Consider the following 14,736-nt stretch of genomic DNA (forward strand, 5'->3'; position numbering starts at 1 on the left):
AATTCACCTGTCCTTGGTTCGTGAGGAAACAAAGGCCAAGCTGCAACCCAAGCAACACGAGTGAGGCGGACTAGGAGCAGCTGGAAAACCCCGAATAATGACGGAGACATGGTCTGAAGGAGCTGCTTAGTGAGGCAATGTTCTGCAATTAATGAGTCGTTCGCTTTAGGGTCGCGATGGAGGAGGCTAGACCTACCGCTAGTACAACCTTAGTCAGTGCAGACATCCGTGACGTCATACCTCGAGGGTGCATCGAGCTACGGGTCTTTCCAATGAACCTTGTGCCTGAGGTAGTGAAAGTTCATCAAAGATACCCTTAAACATCGTTCGGTAGAGAAAGTCACAAACAACGAGAGGAAATTCAGGTAAGGGTGGTCAATTCTGCTGGGGAAGACTTGATGTAGTCTAGGGGCAAGGGGTGTGTGTATGTATCTTTGACAAGTAACCTTCACGAGGCGTTTGACAACCTCCCGTCTCCCTTTCCTGAGCCTCAAAAGTCTAGACCTGGCTGGACCAATATCCATCCTGACCCGCTGATTAAAGTTCCAAGCCTCCTTCAACAGCTTTCCAAATGGACAACAGAACGAGCTTGATTCTGAGCTCGACGGTCTGTTGGAAGGCATGGGCAATGCTTGGTGCGTTCCATCATCGTGGCATAGAACTCGAACTCTCTGAGACGAGTATTGCCTTGTTTTTTTCTGGTATTTTCGGTTGTTAACTCCCATTGCTGAAAATGGTGGTCGCTAGTGAGCGTAACATTTTGATGATGAGGGCGTATTCCAAAGGGTGGCTGAAAGGCGCCTTTGTCCAAACCCAAGTTGATGGGTCATGATACTTCCAATATCATCAAGCAATGTCCAAGTAGGTTGGTGCTTCCTTCACTTGCCAGCCAACCGACCAATGATCAGCCTCCGATGCTGAGACCTGTGAGGCCAATGCTGTGTTGTTGTATTGATGCGATAACGGGTATAATGAAGTATGGGTAAGTGAAAGAGACCACGTGCGGTCACCCAAATCACAGTGCTGTGCACCCCAGGAAGCCCGCGAGTGGACCTCTTCAGTCAACTGCCTCGCCGGGGTCATCCACCTCATTCTGGTCTCCGCCGCAATCGCTGCAGGTTGTATGTGGACAAGTACACTCTTGGTCTGGGTCGTCGCTGAGCAACATCGGCGGGTCGTCTTGAGAGTATGTATCTTCAAAGTCTTCGTCGTTGTGATAGTTGCCATTCGGATAATCGTCAAGATAGTCATCGCCAGGACTGGAGGTGCTCTCATCGGGGCCCATAGGAGCATGAGCGCCTTGGTCCTCGGTGTGGTTATGAGATGGTGTTGTCTTGGCGGGGGACTTGGCTTGCTTCCTGGCCTTTCTGCCCTTGGTTTTGGCCTTCTCCAAAAGTCGCTTCCGCTCCGACTCCTTCTCGCGGGCTTTCTTGTCCTTGATCTCGTATTGCCGAATCAAGGCATAAGGAGGCGAGCCAAAGATTCTCTCGTACTCGCAAAATTCGCAAATCCACATATCCTCAAGCTTGGGTGGATTTTTGTAGTATTTCTCCTCGGCTTCCTGACGACGTGACTTGGCTGCGTTACGCAATTCCTTCTCAGCAAGCTGACGCCGCTTCTTCTTTGACATGGCCCGGGGAGCCTTCTTGCCAGCAGGCGCAGGATCGCCTGAGCCAGTTTCCGTGCCGGCGGCATCTGGCGTAGTCTGTGTCGCCATCGAGGCGTGCCTGGGTTGTCTGGGGTATCCGGGGTGGGAGATCGCAGGATCAGTTCCGGGCCAGTGAGGCTTTGGAACTGGGGAGTCGCAAGTGAAGGTGAATTGAGTGGCAGTGGGGCTAGATTTGACGCTGGAGGATTGCTGATGGAGGAGGCTCACGTTTTCCTGACCCGGAGCTGAGTGGACCTTTTCTGCATTCGCAATGGCACTCGAAATGATGCCGGGATGTTCGTCTGTGGATGTAAGAATTAGCGGCGCATCCCAGAAACGCAGCGTTGCGATAAATACGCAAAACAATGCGGATGCTGTGATCGCTGTGGGAAAGGTCGAGGTGAAGGAGCTGAGAAGCTGGTGTTTGTACTCAAGGGCGTGGATGCCTGCGTTTGGAATCAAAGGGTGCAGGAGCAATCTACTGTGAGGTGCAGCTGCCGCCTTCCCTTTCATTCAACAGCAACCAACCCAGCCATCAAGCACTACAGCATCGCATCAGGCGTCTTTCGCCTCTCCCATCTGGTTTCCGTCTTTAACACACAGGGATCAGATCTTCACACTTACTTGGCGTTGCCCATTGAGGCGGCCGGATCTTGGCTCCTCTACCCACCCAGTTGTTTGTTGCGTCAGATAGAGCCCTAAGTGGACTTCTGCCATTTCTTGATCTTCCAAATCTGCCTCGTCCTGGTCCTGAGATGCCTTGATTGTTTCCAACAAAACTTCCAGCCCCATAGTATGACGGCGATATCGATCCAGCGAGGTCACCATGGTCGTTTGACGGAGACATGACTGTTGATACACCTATAGAGTTGATATCACCCATGGAGTGCACACCAGATAGTGTCGAGTCTCCAGCAGTCGGAATCTTCCTCTTCTTCTTGTTATTGGTGTTCTCGAATGATTCGTACCCATCTGCTGAGGATGTTGTCGAAGGTGGCGGCTGAGGACTGGGGTGCTTGGAGTGTTCCGGTTTCGGAGGCTTCGTTGAGACGCGGTTGAGTATCTCTGGATGTGAACGCCGAACCACTTTGCTGCTGCTCAGGGCTAATTCCTCCTCGTCACTCTCTCCAATCGCTGGTGTTCCTCGGGTTGCTCCTCCATACCCTCCATTACCTCGACTCGCACCGTTCAAGCCTCCTGCCCTGAAGGGCATCTCATCTCGCACGATATTTGGGTAGTAGAACAGAGGACTACTGTTGTGGTTTGCAGGGGGGTAGTCGATGGAGTCCGCCACCTCGGGAGAGAGGCGTTCCCTCAAGCGACGCTTCGGCAAAGGACGAATCGGTCTCTGGGGGAATAGAGAGGAAACGCTTTCGGGAGACATTGTTCGATTATGACCTGCTTCCGCATAAGAACCATCGAGGTTAGCAAGCTTCTCGGTCGAATGGTAAAGCCTCAGGCCGGTGAGTTTCAAAGGCGCATGACCTGTGCAGTCGGCCGCCACAGCCAGCTCCAGAGTCTCGAGCGCCGGCGAAGCAGCGCCTGACATTCGCCGGAGGGTTATAGTGGCAGCATCCTTCGAAAGCAGTGGTCGAGAAGGTGGGTATGGCAAGGTGGTGGCGGGAGTTGAACTTGGAGAAGAGCGACGCATACCCATAACACCTCATGCTACAAGCCATGCAAGGCAGGCCAACGCGGACAGGGCGATTCACGTTACGAAGCTTGAGGCTGCTAGCAGTGCGACGGGGGGGGGGGGGGTTCGTATTGGTGTTGCTGAAGCAAAAAAAGGCTCTCGTACGGTGGTGGATTGGGAGGTTCGAGAGGGGGGGGGGTATGGATCCGTATTAAATGCGGGAGGAGCTCGTAACCCTTGATTCCTGAGTTTGCCCAACCATCAGCGTATGTCGGCAACAGAGAGCTGGCCCAAGGACAAGCCAGACAAACATATGCTGCACGTTCAACCAGGTCCGATCGATAGTTTCCTCCTACCCTTGAACGAATCAAGGGAGGGCTGCGCAAAGAGGCTCAGGTAAGGTACGAGCGGACCTCTACTTGTTCGCCAGAAGAGGGGAGCGGGCATACCAACTCGGTCCACCAGAATTCGGCCGGGTTTGCTCCGTGTTCGACTTTGGGCACCCAAGAGCTAGAATAAGCAGAGTGTGCAGTCAGGCGCAAACCACTGTTCAGGTAAAATGCAAAGGCGACTGCTGGGTTGCTCGAGCTCTGAACGAAGTGTGGGAAAGTCAGCGTTGGTACCGAATTTCCCAGCTTTGATTGCTAATGACAGCATTTGATAATGTCTGGTGTGTGATTAGGAGACGTAGGTCAACGAGGGCCGGTCGAAACGCATTAGATAAGCAAGCCAGGGCTCCGCTGCGGATGGACTGGTCGGGGTGGGAGGTTGGGGCGGGCCTTTTTGGGGGGGGTTACCTGATGGATCCAGAACCCAAAGCTCGAGGCGGACAGGCGAGAGAAAGTGACGACGGAGCGACGGAGCACGGAAGGGTTTAAAGTGATTGAGGTGGAAGTGGAAAGAGAAGGGATGCACACACACTGTGTGCTGTGCATAAAAGTGACTCGCCGCAGAATGCAGAATGGAGAGACGGCGGGAGAGCGGGTGGTAAATTAGGCTTGGAGATTAGACGAGCACCGTTGGCAGGGGAAAATCATGAACTGTAGCTTTGGGCGGGGGACCTGTGCTTGGGACTCTGGGAGAGGCCATGGGAGAGACCATGGAGAGTGGGTTCGGAAGAAAATCCCTGATGCTGCTCAGTTGGCTGGTCTCAGGTACTCCGATTTTCTGCCTTTTTGGAGGGCAATTTGTGGGAGAAGCACAGTGCCGCCCAAAGTAGCGAGTACACAGACTGTCATCGCCATGGTTTTTCCGACGGCGGCACAGCACAAGACGCACAACACAATTCCCATCCCATCCCACCTCCGCCCCCGAGATCCCTTCCTCTCTTCTGTTTTGTGCAGGGACTTATGCACCACAATCACCTGTGTAGCCATTGGTAGACGGCAGCCCATTGGCAGCACCTGGCCCCAGCCCCGCAAAGCTGCTCTTTTCCCTGGGTGCGTTGCTCGGAGGGCAGTGGCAGACGCAGTGGCAGCTCCTGCACGCCAGAGCCAAAGAGGCTGCCGCACCACACTTTACAAGCCCGAAAGAAGTGCGGTGCTGCTGCTCTGTCGCCTGTCGGTTTTCCTTCACCCAGAGAACCATTCTCCCAGGGCGCACTCTTTCTCTGACCTTTTCCACCTCCCCACGCCGGCTCCTCTCTCTTCTCTTCTTCACTCTACCGACCCGTCACGACATGAATCTACCTTGTTCTCGATTGTCAGATATGCGAACTGTTCGATCCCCTCAAAAGCATTGCTCGAGTACCCGAATCCTCCCTTCTCACTAGCCCGGACTGCGAGTCGCGCCCATCCATTTCTTGCTACCTGCTCTCTTTCTCTCTCTCGCTCGCACGATTGCCCTCCCACTACAACCACAACAACCCACCCGACCTGCTCTCTGCCCACTCTCGTTACCTTACCTTACCAATCTTCCCCCTCGCCCCGACATTCCAATTCTACTCTCTGCCTTCTGGCTTCAACTCTTGCGACTGCGACATCCTTTACTGCGTCACTCACACGCCGCCGCCGACTCTTCCTCCCCTCCTCCTCGCTCTTCCGAACTCTTCCTCCACCCTCCTCCTCCTCTCTCTCCGCCGTCCCCTTACGCTGCCTCAATGGCACCACCCTCCCCTCGACGTTCTTCACGAGCCCGAGGCAACACAGTCTCTCAATCACAGCAATCCTCGACAACTTCGAGTCTTTCGAGTCGCGGCGAACGAACGACCAGATCCCTCAACAAGACCTCTTCCGCCAAGTCCACCCCGAGCGCCTCGCTCTCTTCGGAGCCACCCGAAGACCTGGAGGACGCCCTCCCCTCACGGCGCCGAACCCGCGCGCAAGAAGACGCTCGCGACAAGCCTCGTGTCGATCCCTACGATATGGCCACCGGCAGTGACGACGTCCAAGAGGACGACGAGTCCGTACGCTGCGTATGTGGTTTCGACGAATACCCGGGACCTCCGCCCTTTGAAGAGGACTCCAAGCACGGGAAACACAACCCAGAGGCCGACTTCTTCGCTAGCATCGAGTTGTCAGATGAGGTCTCTGGTCTCTTCGTCCAGTGCGACGTCTGCAAAGTCTGGCAGCATGGTGCTTGTGTCGGCATTTTCACCGAGGAGAGCTCTCCCGATGAGTACTTTTGCGAAAAGTGTCGCAAGGATTTGCACAAGATCCACGCAGCAGCCAACGGGTAAGCATTCCACCTTCCGTCCAGAAGCTCTCGGTGACTTGTCGCCCACAAATCCGCCATTGGCTGGAAAGCGTCGGTCGGCGGCGAGGTCAGCGGAAGACTTGTACTCGGATGCGGCGAGGCTCAACCAACAACACCTCTTGTTACCTTAACAATGCTGATTTTTCGCTCCTCAGACAACGGTACTCAAACTACTTGCCTCTCAATCGTCCGTCGCGCGCAACATCCCGAGCCGCCTCATTAGTTAAGGATGGCACCAGATCGCCCAGAGAATCAGGCAGGAACGGGGGCCGCGCTTCTTCTGCTACCCAGGCCTCGAAGCGGAGGTCAACAATGAACAGCCGGGATGCCGCATACGATGAGGATGAACAATTGCGGCGGGCCATCGAGGCCAGCAAAGAAGAAACCATTTCGGAGCCCACGGAGACTACGTCAAGACGAACGAAGCGAGGTCGCAGTGACAGTATTGAGTGAGTCTTCAATCTTTCACTACGCTGACTCCCGCTAACAGTCCCAGGAACTCGGCAAGCCTCAAGAGACAGCGAACCAGTTCGCCATCAATGTCACCGCCCCCAGAGAAGACCGAAGCCATCGAGGATGAAACAGACGAAGAAAGTACGGGTAGAAATGGCCAATCAAAGAAGCCTCGCGGCACACGCACGCAACGTGAAAAGTCGGATCGAGAAGAGCGCGATCGCCAGCGAGCGGAAGCAGCCAATCGACGGAAGGGTCGTGCAGATCGTAGGAGAGCTGAGGGTACGACTCCTGTTAATCCGGGTAAGGAATCTGAAGCTCACGTGGGCGCAGAATCGGATCCGCCAGAAGAGGTCCCCCTCGCGACAGCTCGGCCTGCTGTCAAACCGACCACCGAGCCTGTGGTGCCTGTCGAGGCGCCACCGTCCTCTGCCCCGACTCCGGATACTCCGCCTGCGAATCAGGCAACGGTCGGAAGCTCACACAAGAAGACCAGTCGTAACAACCAGAAGAGGGGCAAGGGTCGAAATCAATACACAAAAGACCGCGACGATAACGAAGACACACCAGCAAGGTCAATGTCTAGAGACATTGGCCGGAATCATGACGACCATACTGGCGCTAGTACCAGCAAACACTCCCATTCCGACCACCCCAAGCACACCCGGACAAAAGCAAATAGTGCGCATAGCAAAGTATCGATGAACGACATGAAACGCAGAGTTTCGGCGTTCCTCGACTTCATTTCCAAAACCCAAGTGGAATTGGCTGGCGAAGCACTACCGGGATCCAGGAGTAGCCAGAATAGCTCCCAACAACAAAGTCCTCGCGCAACGGCTGCGCCAGATGCGCCAAAGATTAGCGTCAACGGCGACTCCGCAGTAGCAAAGAATTCACCAATCGGCACTGCAGCAACAGACGGGAATGGGCCGGAGTCGAAAGATTTTAAAGCATTGAATTGCGTGGAAATGATGGATGCCCTCACGCGAGACCTGCTGCGATGGCAGAATCAATATGCGTCATGAGCTGGCCTAGATTGGCCGTAGCTGCCCTCTATATAAGCGAAGAGTCGCTCACTTGAAGCCGAATGGTTGCTTTCGTTTCGGAGTACGATACTAAGAGTCTGCCCTCGACGGCATCTGGCAACTCTGTACGGTTTGATGTTTCGCGGCGTTTGGTCTGTTTTGGGGTGTTGAAAATGTTATTCGAACAAAAGACCGGAAGGCAGTTCAATCACGAGCCATTGCTCATGTACGCACTGGCTGTGCGGTTCTACTGTCAGTTGATAATGTCAGGTTCGAGGAGAGTTGTCGGATACCCGGACACTTGCGAGTCTCCAAGATTGCGGTCGACGTTGTTAGTGATGCACTCAAGTTCGGTTGAGTTTGCTTTTTCATCTCGAGTATTTTCCACCCTGATCTACTCGGTTTCTATTTTCTTGAAGGATAAGGTGTACAAAATTTGCTCTCATACGAGGCAATGACTTTACTTTACATGTATTTTGATACAGAGTGTGGGGGTATCTTTCCATAATTCTCACACGGGACAATTTTACTACTACTCACTTTTTGTGCCCCTTAAACCGCTTTGCTCTTGTTCATTGCCCGCTCTTTCCTCGCCTCCTTTTCCTTTCTCCGCGCCTGATTCATGCTGAGCGGGCCCTGCCCTTCCCTCGCCAGCTCCTTGTCCTTAAAGGCCTCGTCGGTGATGTCGTCGAGCACAAACTTGCCCAAGTTCCCGACCCTCCACTGCTTGACGATCCAGTCGGCGGCGCTGTCGGCGTTGGCCTCCCCTCCGCTCTTGAGCTTGCCCGTCCTGCGGGCGACGCCCGTCAGAAACTCGTTGACCTCGTTCGTGGGCTCGGAGTACCTGGCGTAGGCACCCGGGTCGACGAGGTTGAGGCGGTAGAGGAGGTAGTCGGCGAGGATCTCCATGGGGATGCGGTCGTCTTTTACGGAGCCGGCGAGGGCGAGCTTGACCATGCTTTCGGCTTCGGAGACGAAGGGCATGAAGACGCCGGGCGTGTCGAGGACGAAGACGCCTTCGCCTAGGCCCATGGTGTCGTTGCTGTCGCCGGCGCTGCTGGTCTCGGAGTCGAGGATGCGCACGGGGGAGGAGAGCTTGCGCGTCACTCCCGGTTGTGCGCCGACTTTTGCGACGGATTGTTTCTTGTGCATGCCGTGGACGCGGAGCTTGTTGAGGAGGGTGCTTTTGCCTACGTTGGGCATGCCGACGACGAGGGCGCGCATGCCGGTTAGGCTGTCGACTGAGCGAGCGACGCTGCGGATTTCGGAGAGGAGTTGTTTCGTGGTGGCGGGGTCGTCTTTGCGCCAGAAGACAACGCGCTGCCGGGTCGTGGAGGTGTTACCGCCGCCGGTGGCAGAGCGACCTGTACCATTGTGGAAGCGGCGGAGGGCTTGTTCTACTGAGGCGGGGCTGTCGGCGCCGAGGTCGCGGTGGGTGTAGACGACGATGCGCTCGCGGCCGGCGATGGCGCGGTCAAGGACGGGGTTCCAGCTGGTTAGGGGTACGCGGTAGTCGCGGCACTCGAGGACGAGGCCGACGTCGGAGAGGCGGGAGGAGATTTCGCGGAGGGCGGCGTGGTGGTGGCCTAGGTAGTAGGAGCGGGGGATGGATTCGGAGACGTCGAAGCGGAGGCGGGGCGCGAAGGCGGCGGTGGCGGCCGTGGTTGCGCTCCGGCGTGCGGCGGTCGGGAGCAGCATCGCCGGGGTTGTGGGGGTTGGGACGGGGACGGGGGTTGGGGGGGATATTTGGGCACCCTTGTGCTAAGGATCCGTTCCTTGCGATCACCTTTTCATCGTTGGGGGAGAGCAAATGACTTCCTTGGAAGAAGTGCTCGGTGGTGGGAGGGAGGGGCTGACGTTTGCAGGTGGTTGAAGCTGATAATTTCGGAGCAATGAAGGTTGGTTCGTGTCGAAATTTCTTCAGCCTGGCGCCGATTGTCCGATAGCCTCGCAGCGGTCGTATCTTCTGATTGGCTGTGGCTTTAGATGATCCCTGGAAAGGGAGGAGGGGCAACCTACTGGCCCCGACGCCGACGAGCCATGACGTCAGCCTCGAGAGCTATCCCAGCTTAGACCGGGCGCACTACGTACCCTTGGCTGTCAGTGGGGTCATGGTCTGCCAAGACTGGCCAATGAGCACGTGGGGAATGGTGGGATGTCGATTTGTCGAAACGGGGCCCGAACCTTCTCTTTTTTGAGAAGCCCTGGTCAAGGTGCTTGGGAGAACTTGTTCGAGTCAAGGGAATCCATGGACCTTGGGCTGCAAGATGGAGTTCGTTGGGATGAGCAAAGGTTTGCATTAGCGGTATCTTGTAGTGTTTTGAGTTCTTTACGCCTCTGCCGTTTAACCGTTCTGGCTTTTGTCGAGTGTTTCTTGTCTATTTCCAGTACCAACCTTCGGTTCCTATCTATTTCTGGGCTTTCAAAATCATGTACATGATTACTTCTATATCGTGTAGATCGCCATAGCACATTTTTTCTCATTACCAGCGCATTGGGTTGCCATCTCTCGTGTGTCTGACGACTGCACACAGGCTCGTTCTGTGTTGATAGTCGTAAAAGCCCCCTCCCACATGCCACCAAATCTTACGCCCGCGGGGCCAGACAATGACCGCGGACCACCCTCGGCCACATCACTTCGACACCAGGACGATGTCATAACGCCGGTCCGCGAGTCGCACGGTCTCATCAGCGATAAAGCAGGGAGGAGGTCTACTGAAAAAGCAGAAGGCCCTGATGAAGTTTCGGTCCACGATACGGGCTCAGAAAGGCGCCGAAGTGGACGACACAGCAGTGACAATGACACCAGCAACAGGAACAACCACAGATGGCGTGGCTACATGAAGAGAGATGGCAAGTTGAGGCCATTCAGGCTGCTGAAGGAGGACTTTGGCAACTTCAGATTGAGGTACCTCTCTGACTGGACCGTGTTCAATCAGCTTGTCCTGGCGAGCGCGGTGTACGTCTTTTTCACCAATATCTTGCCCGGCATCACGTTCGCGAGCGACTTGTATGTTTTGACTGGGGAGTCGTGGGGCACGATTGAGGTGGTGTTTAGTACTGGGCTTTGCGGCATTATCTTTGCCTTGTGAGTTATCTTGTTCGCCTGAGAGTTTCATTACCCTGAGACATCATCGTCTAACACATTTTCCGCAGGTTCTCAGCTCAACCATTGACGATTCTTGGTGTTACGGGGCCGTTCTCAGTGTTGGCGGAGAACATTTACACACTATGCGAGAATTCATTCAAGGTGTATCATCTTTCAGAAGAATACAATATGACCAGCAAACTAATTACGGACAGATCCCTTTCCTGCCCTTCATGGCCTGGTCCCTGATTCACTCGGGCTGGATGCACTTCCTCCTGGCCATCTTCAACGCCCACGACTACACCATGCAATACGTCACCGACTTCAGCGCCGACATCTTCTCCCTCCTCAACAGCGTAATCTACTTCCACAAGGCCATCAGGGAGCTCCAGCGCACCAAAGCAGCCGTCTCCCTCGCCGCCTTCCTCTACTCCATCATCGGCGCCGCGGGCACCTGTCTCCTCGCCATCGCCCTCTCGACGGCCGTGTCGTGGAAGCCGCTGTTCCACCGGTACATCCGCATGGGCCTGACCGAGTACGCCGCCGCCATCTCCATCGTCTTCTTCATCGGCATGCCGTACGTCGGCGACCTGGCGGCCCTCGACCACAACAGGCTCGAGGTCTCAAAGTCGTTCCGGCCGTCGTCACCGAGCCGCGAGTACTTTTTCGTCGAGTTCTGGAAACTTCCCATCGGCTGGATCTTCATCGCCATCGTCCCCGGCATCATCATAACCGTCCTCTTCTACTTTGACCACGAGATCAGTAGCATTATCTGCACAGCCAAGAGGTACGGTACCCAGAAGCCCGGCGGGTACGCGTGGGACGTCATGCTCCTGGGCATCACGACAATCATGTGCGGCATCCTCGGCATCCCGCCCGCCAACGGACTCCTTCCGCAGGCGCCGCTCCACTCCGAGTCGCTTATGTACACCGTCTACGAGGACCCGCCGCCCGTCGACGAAGAAGCCGAGGAGGAAGGGCCCGGCGAGGGCCCCCCCGCGAAACCCGTCCAGCGCGTCCACGAGCAGCGATACTCGGCCTTCCTCCAGGCGGCAGGTATCCTGCTCTTCGTCTCGCCGCCCTTTCAGCACGTGCTGGGTTTCACGCCGACTTCGGTCCTAGCGGGCCTCTTCATGTTCATGGGTTTCCAATCGCTGTCTGTGAACCCGATCCTCACGAGGATCTGGCACCTTCTGACGCCCATTTCGGAGCTGCCTGCCTTGCCTCACGGCGCTAGTTGGATAGGGATTCATTGCTACACGATCGCGCAGATCGTGCTCACGGGCATCGTCTTTGGTGTCACGTTGACTGTTGCCGCACCCGGGTTTCCCATCATTATCATTATTCTGGTGCCCGTGCGGTTGTTCTTTATGAACAAGGTTTGGAGCCGGCAGACGTTACGGTACGTTGATGGATGGGCGACGCGGGAGGGAAAGCCGGAGGACGACGAGAATGATCGGCGCCGGGAGGGTTTGGTTGCGTCGAATGAGACATCTAGACGGGTTCCTGATGAGGAAAGGGGGTCCAAGACGGGGTGAGGGTTGGATTTAGTTCCTGGTGGTAGGCTAGCACCAATGGTGTACTTTACAACTGTCCCGCTCTCTGTTCATTTTGGTACCGGTACCTTGTATTTGTGTCGCATTGTGACATTAACGACACCCCAAAGCTCTGTACACATGCCAAATCTGTATGAACAGGTGGGGTTTCTTCTAATGGACAACTACCCCCCACGCCAACATCCAGTGACCCCTCAAGCCATGTACCAATCCGACAACATGCAGTCCTTTTCCAGATACAGGTTGAATGGTTGCACCGGGTGATGGTACCCGTCAGTGGCGGCATCCTCAGAGGCTGCAGAGTCGAGCGGGCAATGTGTGACCCCATTGAGACACCTTGGCACGGCTGTTTGATCACTCGATATGACAGGTGCCCTAATTTTTCTGCTGTGACAACTTCACCTTCTGTCAGACTTTTACACGATACCTCAGCTTCACCAACTATAAGGGCTGTCGGCACCATGTCTCTGTCCGTGGCAGGAAAATACGCAGTCATCACCGGCGCAGGATCAGGTCATCCCTCTCCTAACCCACTCCTCCGACATCAACGCTCCTCCCGGGACCACCGGTATACTAACACCTCACAGGCATAAACCTCGCCTTTGCAAGATTACTCCTGGAAAAGGGCTGCTCCGTCATAATAGGCGACCTCGCCCTCCGCCACGAAGCACAAAAGCTCCTAGAGCAATACCCTCACCCCCAACCCGGCAGTAACACCTACAACAACAAAAACAAAAGCGACCGCCCCTCAGCCCTCTTCCAAGAAACGAACGTCGCATCTTGGCCCTCCCTATCCCGTCTCTGGTCCAGCGCTCTCTCCTCCTTCCCCCAAATCGACATCGTTGTCCCCGGCGCGGGTCTCTTCGAACCAGCATGGAGCTCCTTCTGGCACCCTCCGAAGACAGGAACGAACCCGGACAGTGAATCAAGAGACGCGGCGGACGCGGAGCCGGGAACGTACGCCGTTCTGGACGTGAATCTGACGCATCCAATCCGGCTGAGCCAGCTTGCGATCGGGTACTGGACGCAGGAGGGGAAAAGAGGGTGTTTGGTGCACGTGAGTAGTATCGCGGGGCACGCGGCGGGGATCGGGTCGCCGTTATATATTGCGAGCAAGCATGGTCTTCACGGCTTTGTGAGGTGTATGGCGGGGATGAGGGACCGGTTGGGAATTCGGTGTAGTGCTGTTGCGCCTGGGGCCGTGATGGTGAGTAGTATTCTATGTCAATGTCTACACTCTCATGTGCGGGTTGCTCAAATAGACTGTTGCTGACGAGAAGACACAGACTCCAATGTGGTCGGAGGACCCGGGAAAGAAGCACATGACGCAGGGCGAGGGCGTCGAGCTGTTCCTCGAGCCGGAGGAGGTTGCAAGGGGCATGCTTGAGTTGTGCGAGAATCCAGAGTACGGTAACGGGACGATTCTGGAGGTTTCCAAGGGGGCTACGCGCGTGGTTCCTTTATATCGGGCTGAGCCGCCTAGTGGTGTTGGTGTTGTTTTGCCCAGGCTGGCTGAGAATGCGGAAAAGGTGTGGAAGAAGCTTGAGGGTCCTGGGTTGCGGATTTAGTCTGCCGCAGAGGGCTGGTAGCCAAGAGGTATAAATTCAACGTCAGTAGCCATCTGGCTCTTGCCCATTTCTTGCATAACTGCCACTGAAGAGGGTGAATCGAAGTTTCGGTCCCTGGGCTTTCCAGCATGGTTTTTTCCATCTCGCGTACCAAGGTGTTAGCAAATGACTGACTACTCAGACAAAAAGTACGGGACGTCCTTGCCTGTTTGTAGCCTGTTCTTCGTCGAATATGCATGTGACACCTATTAACGCACTGCGGCACTTATAGTCTAGTTCAAGCCCAGGATATCGATACGTGAATTGCGATTCTGTATGACAGATCCCGTCCAGTCTCCCACGAATGAGTGGATCGACACTACCAACGCATACTAGGATGATCACAACAAGGAGATCGAGGAAATCAACAACAAAGAGGTAAATATGGTGGATGAAAGTCGCTCAGCAGCTGTGCAGTTAGTGTGATAAAACACCAGGATGGCCAGTCTAACATTACCTACCAATCCAGTCTGGCATTATCAACATCATCGCCGAATCAAACACTCTTATAGCTGCTGCCTGCCGCCAGCCACCGACCAAGATCTTAGTTTTCTCAATATTCAATAGAACAGAGCTCCCCAATGGCCAGAGACGAGGTTCAAGGAAATCCAACACGACGAACCCGCGGCTACGCTTTTGGGTACCCTGGGAGCATCAGTCGACAGTATTCCTACCTTGGACAAAGTCGGCCTTGACCATTTGCTGCAACAGCCTACTGCCGACTTCGAAATTTTCTATGACATCTTCCCAGGAACGATTCTGGCCAGCCAGCGGCAGAAGTGTGAGTCCGCGACAGCGACCGGAGTGGATTCCGTGACATATCGCAACTACATCACTTCATCGAATTTCCCAATCGGGGAAGACGTAGATGACCATACCCCAAAATGACAGCTGCGCCTCGACGATTTGAGACATCGTTGAACGCCACATCCACTGCCTCCGCATTCCTGCCCGACCTTACGTCAGGAATTTAAAGCCTCATGTCCATTTCTGTTGTGTAACCAGTGTCTAGGTCGTCGAGTCTCGACTCTC

General features: G+C 55.2%; 4 protein-coding genes across 4 annotated transcripts; 2 read left to right on the forward strand and 2 right to left on the reverse strand.

The window, feature by feature from the left end:
- Positions 1-1,057: 1,057 nt before the first annotated feature.
- On the reverse strand, positions 1,058-3,305 carry CPAR01_10608 (uncharacterized protein; the record flags this gene model as incomplete). Its single annotated transcript, XM_060494868.1, has 2 exons — positions 1,058-2,094; positions 2,273-3,305. The coding sequence occupies 2 exons, from the start codon at positions 3,303-3,305 to the stop codon at positions 1,058-1,060; spliced, it is 2,070 nt and encodes a 689-aa protein (XP_060347050.1).
- A 1,218-nt stretch (positions 3,306-4,523) lies between these two features.
- Positions 4,524-7,453, forward strand: CPAR01_10609 (PHD-finger domain-containing protein; the record flags this gene model as incomplete). The annotated part of the gene is made up of 4 exons (XM_060494869.1): positions 4,524-4,820; positions 5,053-5,954; positions 6,131-6,424; positions 6,466-7,453. The coding sequence occupies 4 exons, from the start codon at positions 4,524-4,526 to the stop codon at positions 7,451-7,453; spliced, it is 2,481 nt and encodes an 826-aa protein (XP_060347051.1).
- A 552-nt stretch (positions 7,454-8,005) lies between these two features.
- Positions 8,006-9,151, reverse strand: CPAR01_10610 (uncharacterized protein; the record flags this gene model as incomplete). Its single annotated transcript, XM_060494870.1, has 1 exon — positions 8,006-9,151. One exon carries the CDS (start codon positions 9,149-9,151, stop codon positions 8,006-8,008), a length of 1,146 nt encoding a protein of 381 aa, XP_060347052.1.
- Positions 9,152-9,912: 761 nt separating this feature from the next.
- On the forward strand, positions 9,913-13,665 carry CPAR01_10611 (uncharacterized protein; the record flags this gene model as incomplete). Its single annotated transcript, XM_060494871.1, has 7 exons — positions 9,913-10,541; positions 10,610-10,703; positions 10,757-12,075; positions 12,510-12,610; positions 12,685-13,054; positions 13,280-13,304; positions 13,360-13,665. Coding segments are annotated over 7 exons (2,844 nt in total), but the record flags the coding sequence as incomplete, so codon positions are not given.
- Between the last annotated feature and the right edge of the window lie 1,071 nt (positions 13,666-14,736).

The sequence above is a fragment of the Colletotrichum paranaense genome, assembly GCF_030867605.1.
Source record: "Colletotrichum paranaense strain IMI 384185 chromosome Unknown Scaffold_8.1, whole genome shotgun sequence".
Classification (NCBI taxonomy): domain Eukaryota; kingdom Fungi; phylum Ascomycota; class Sordariomycetes; order Glomerellales; family Glomerellaceae; genus Colletotrichum; species Colletotrichum paranaense.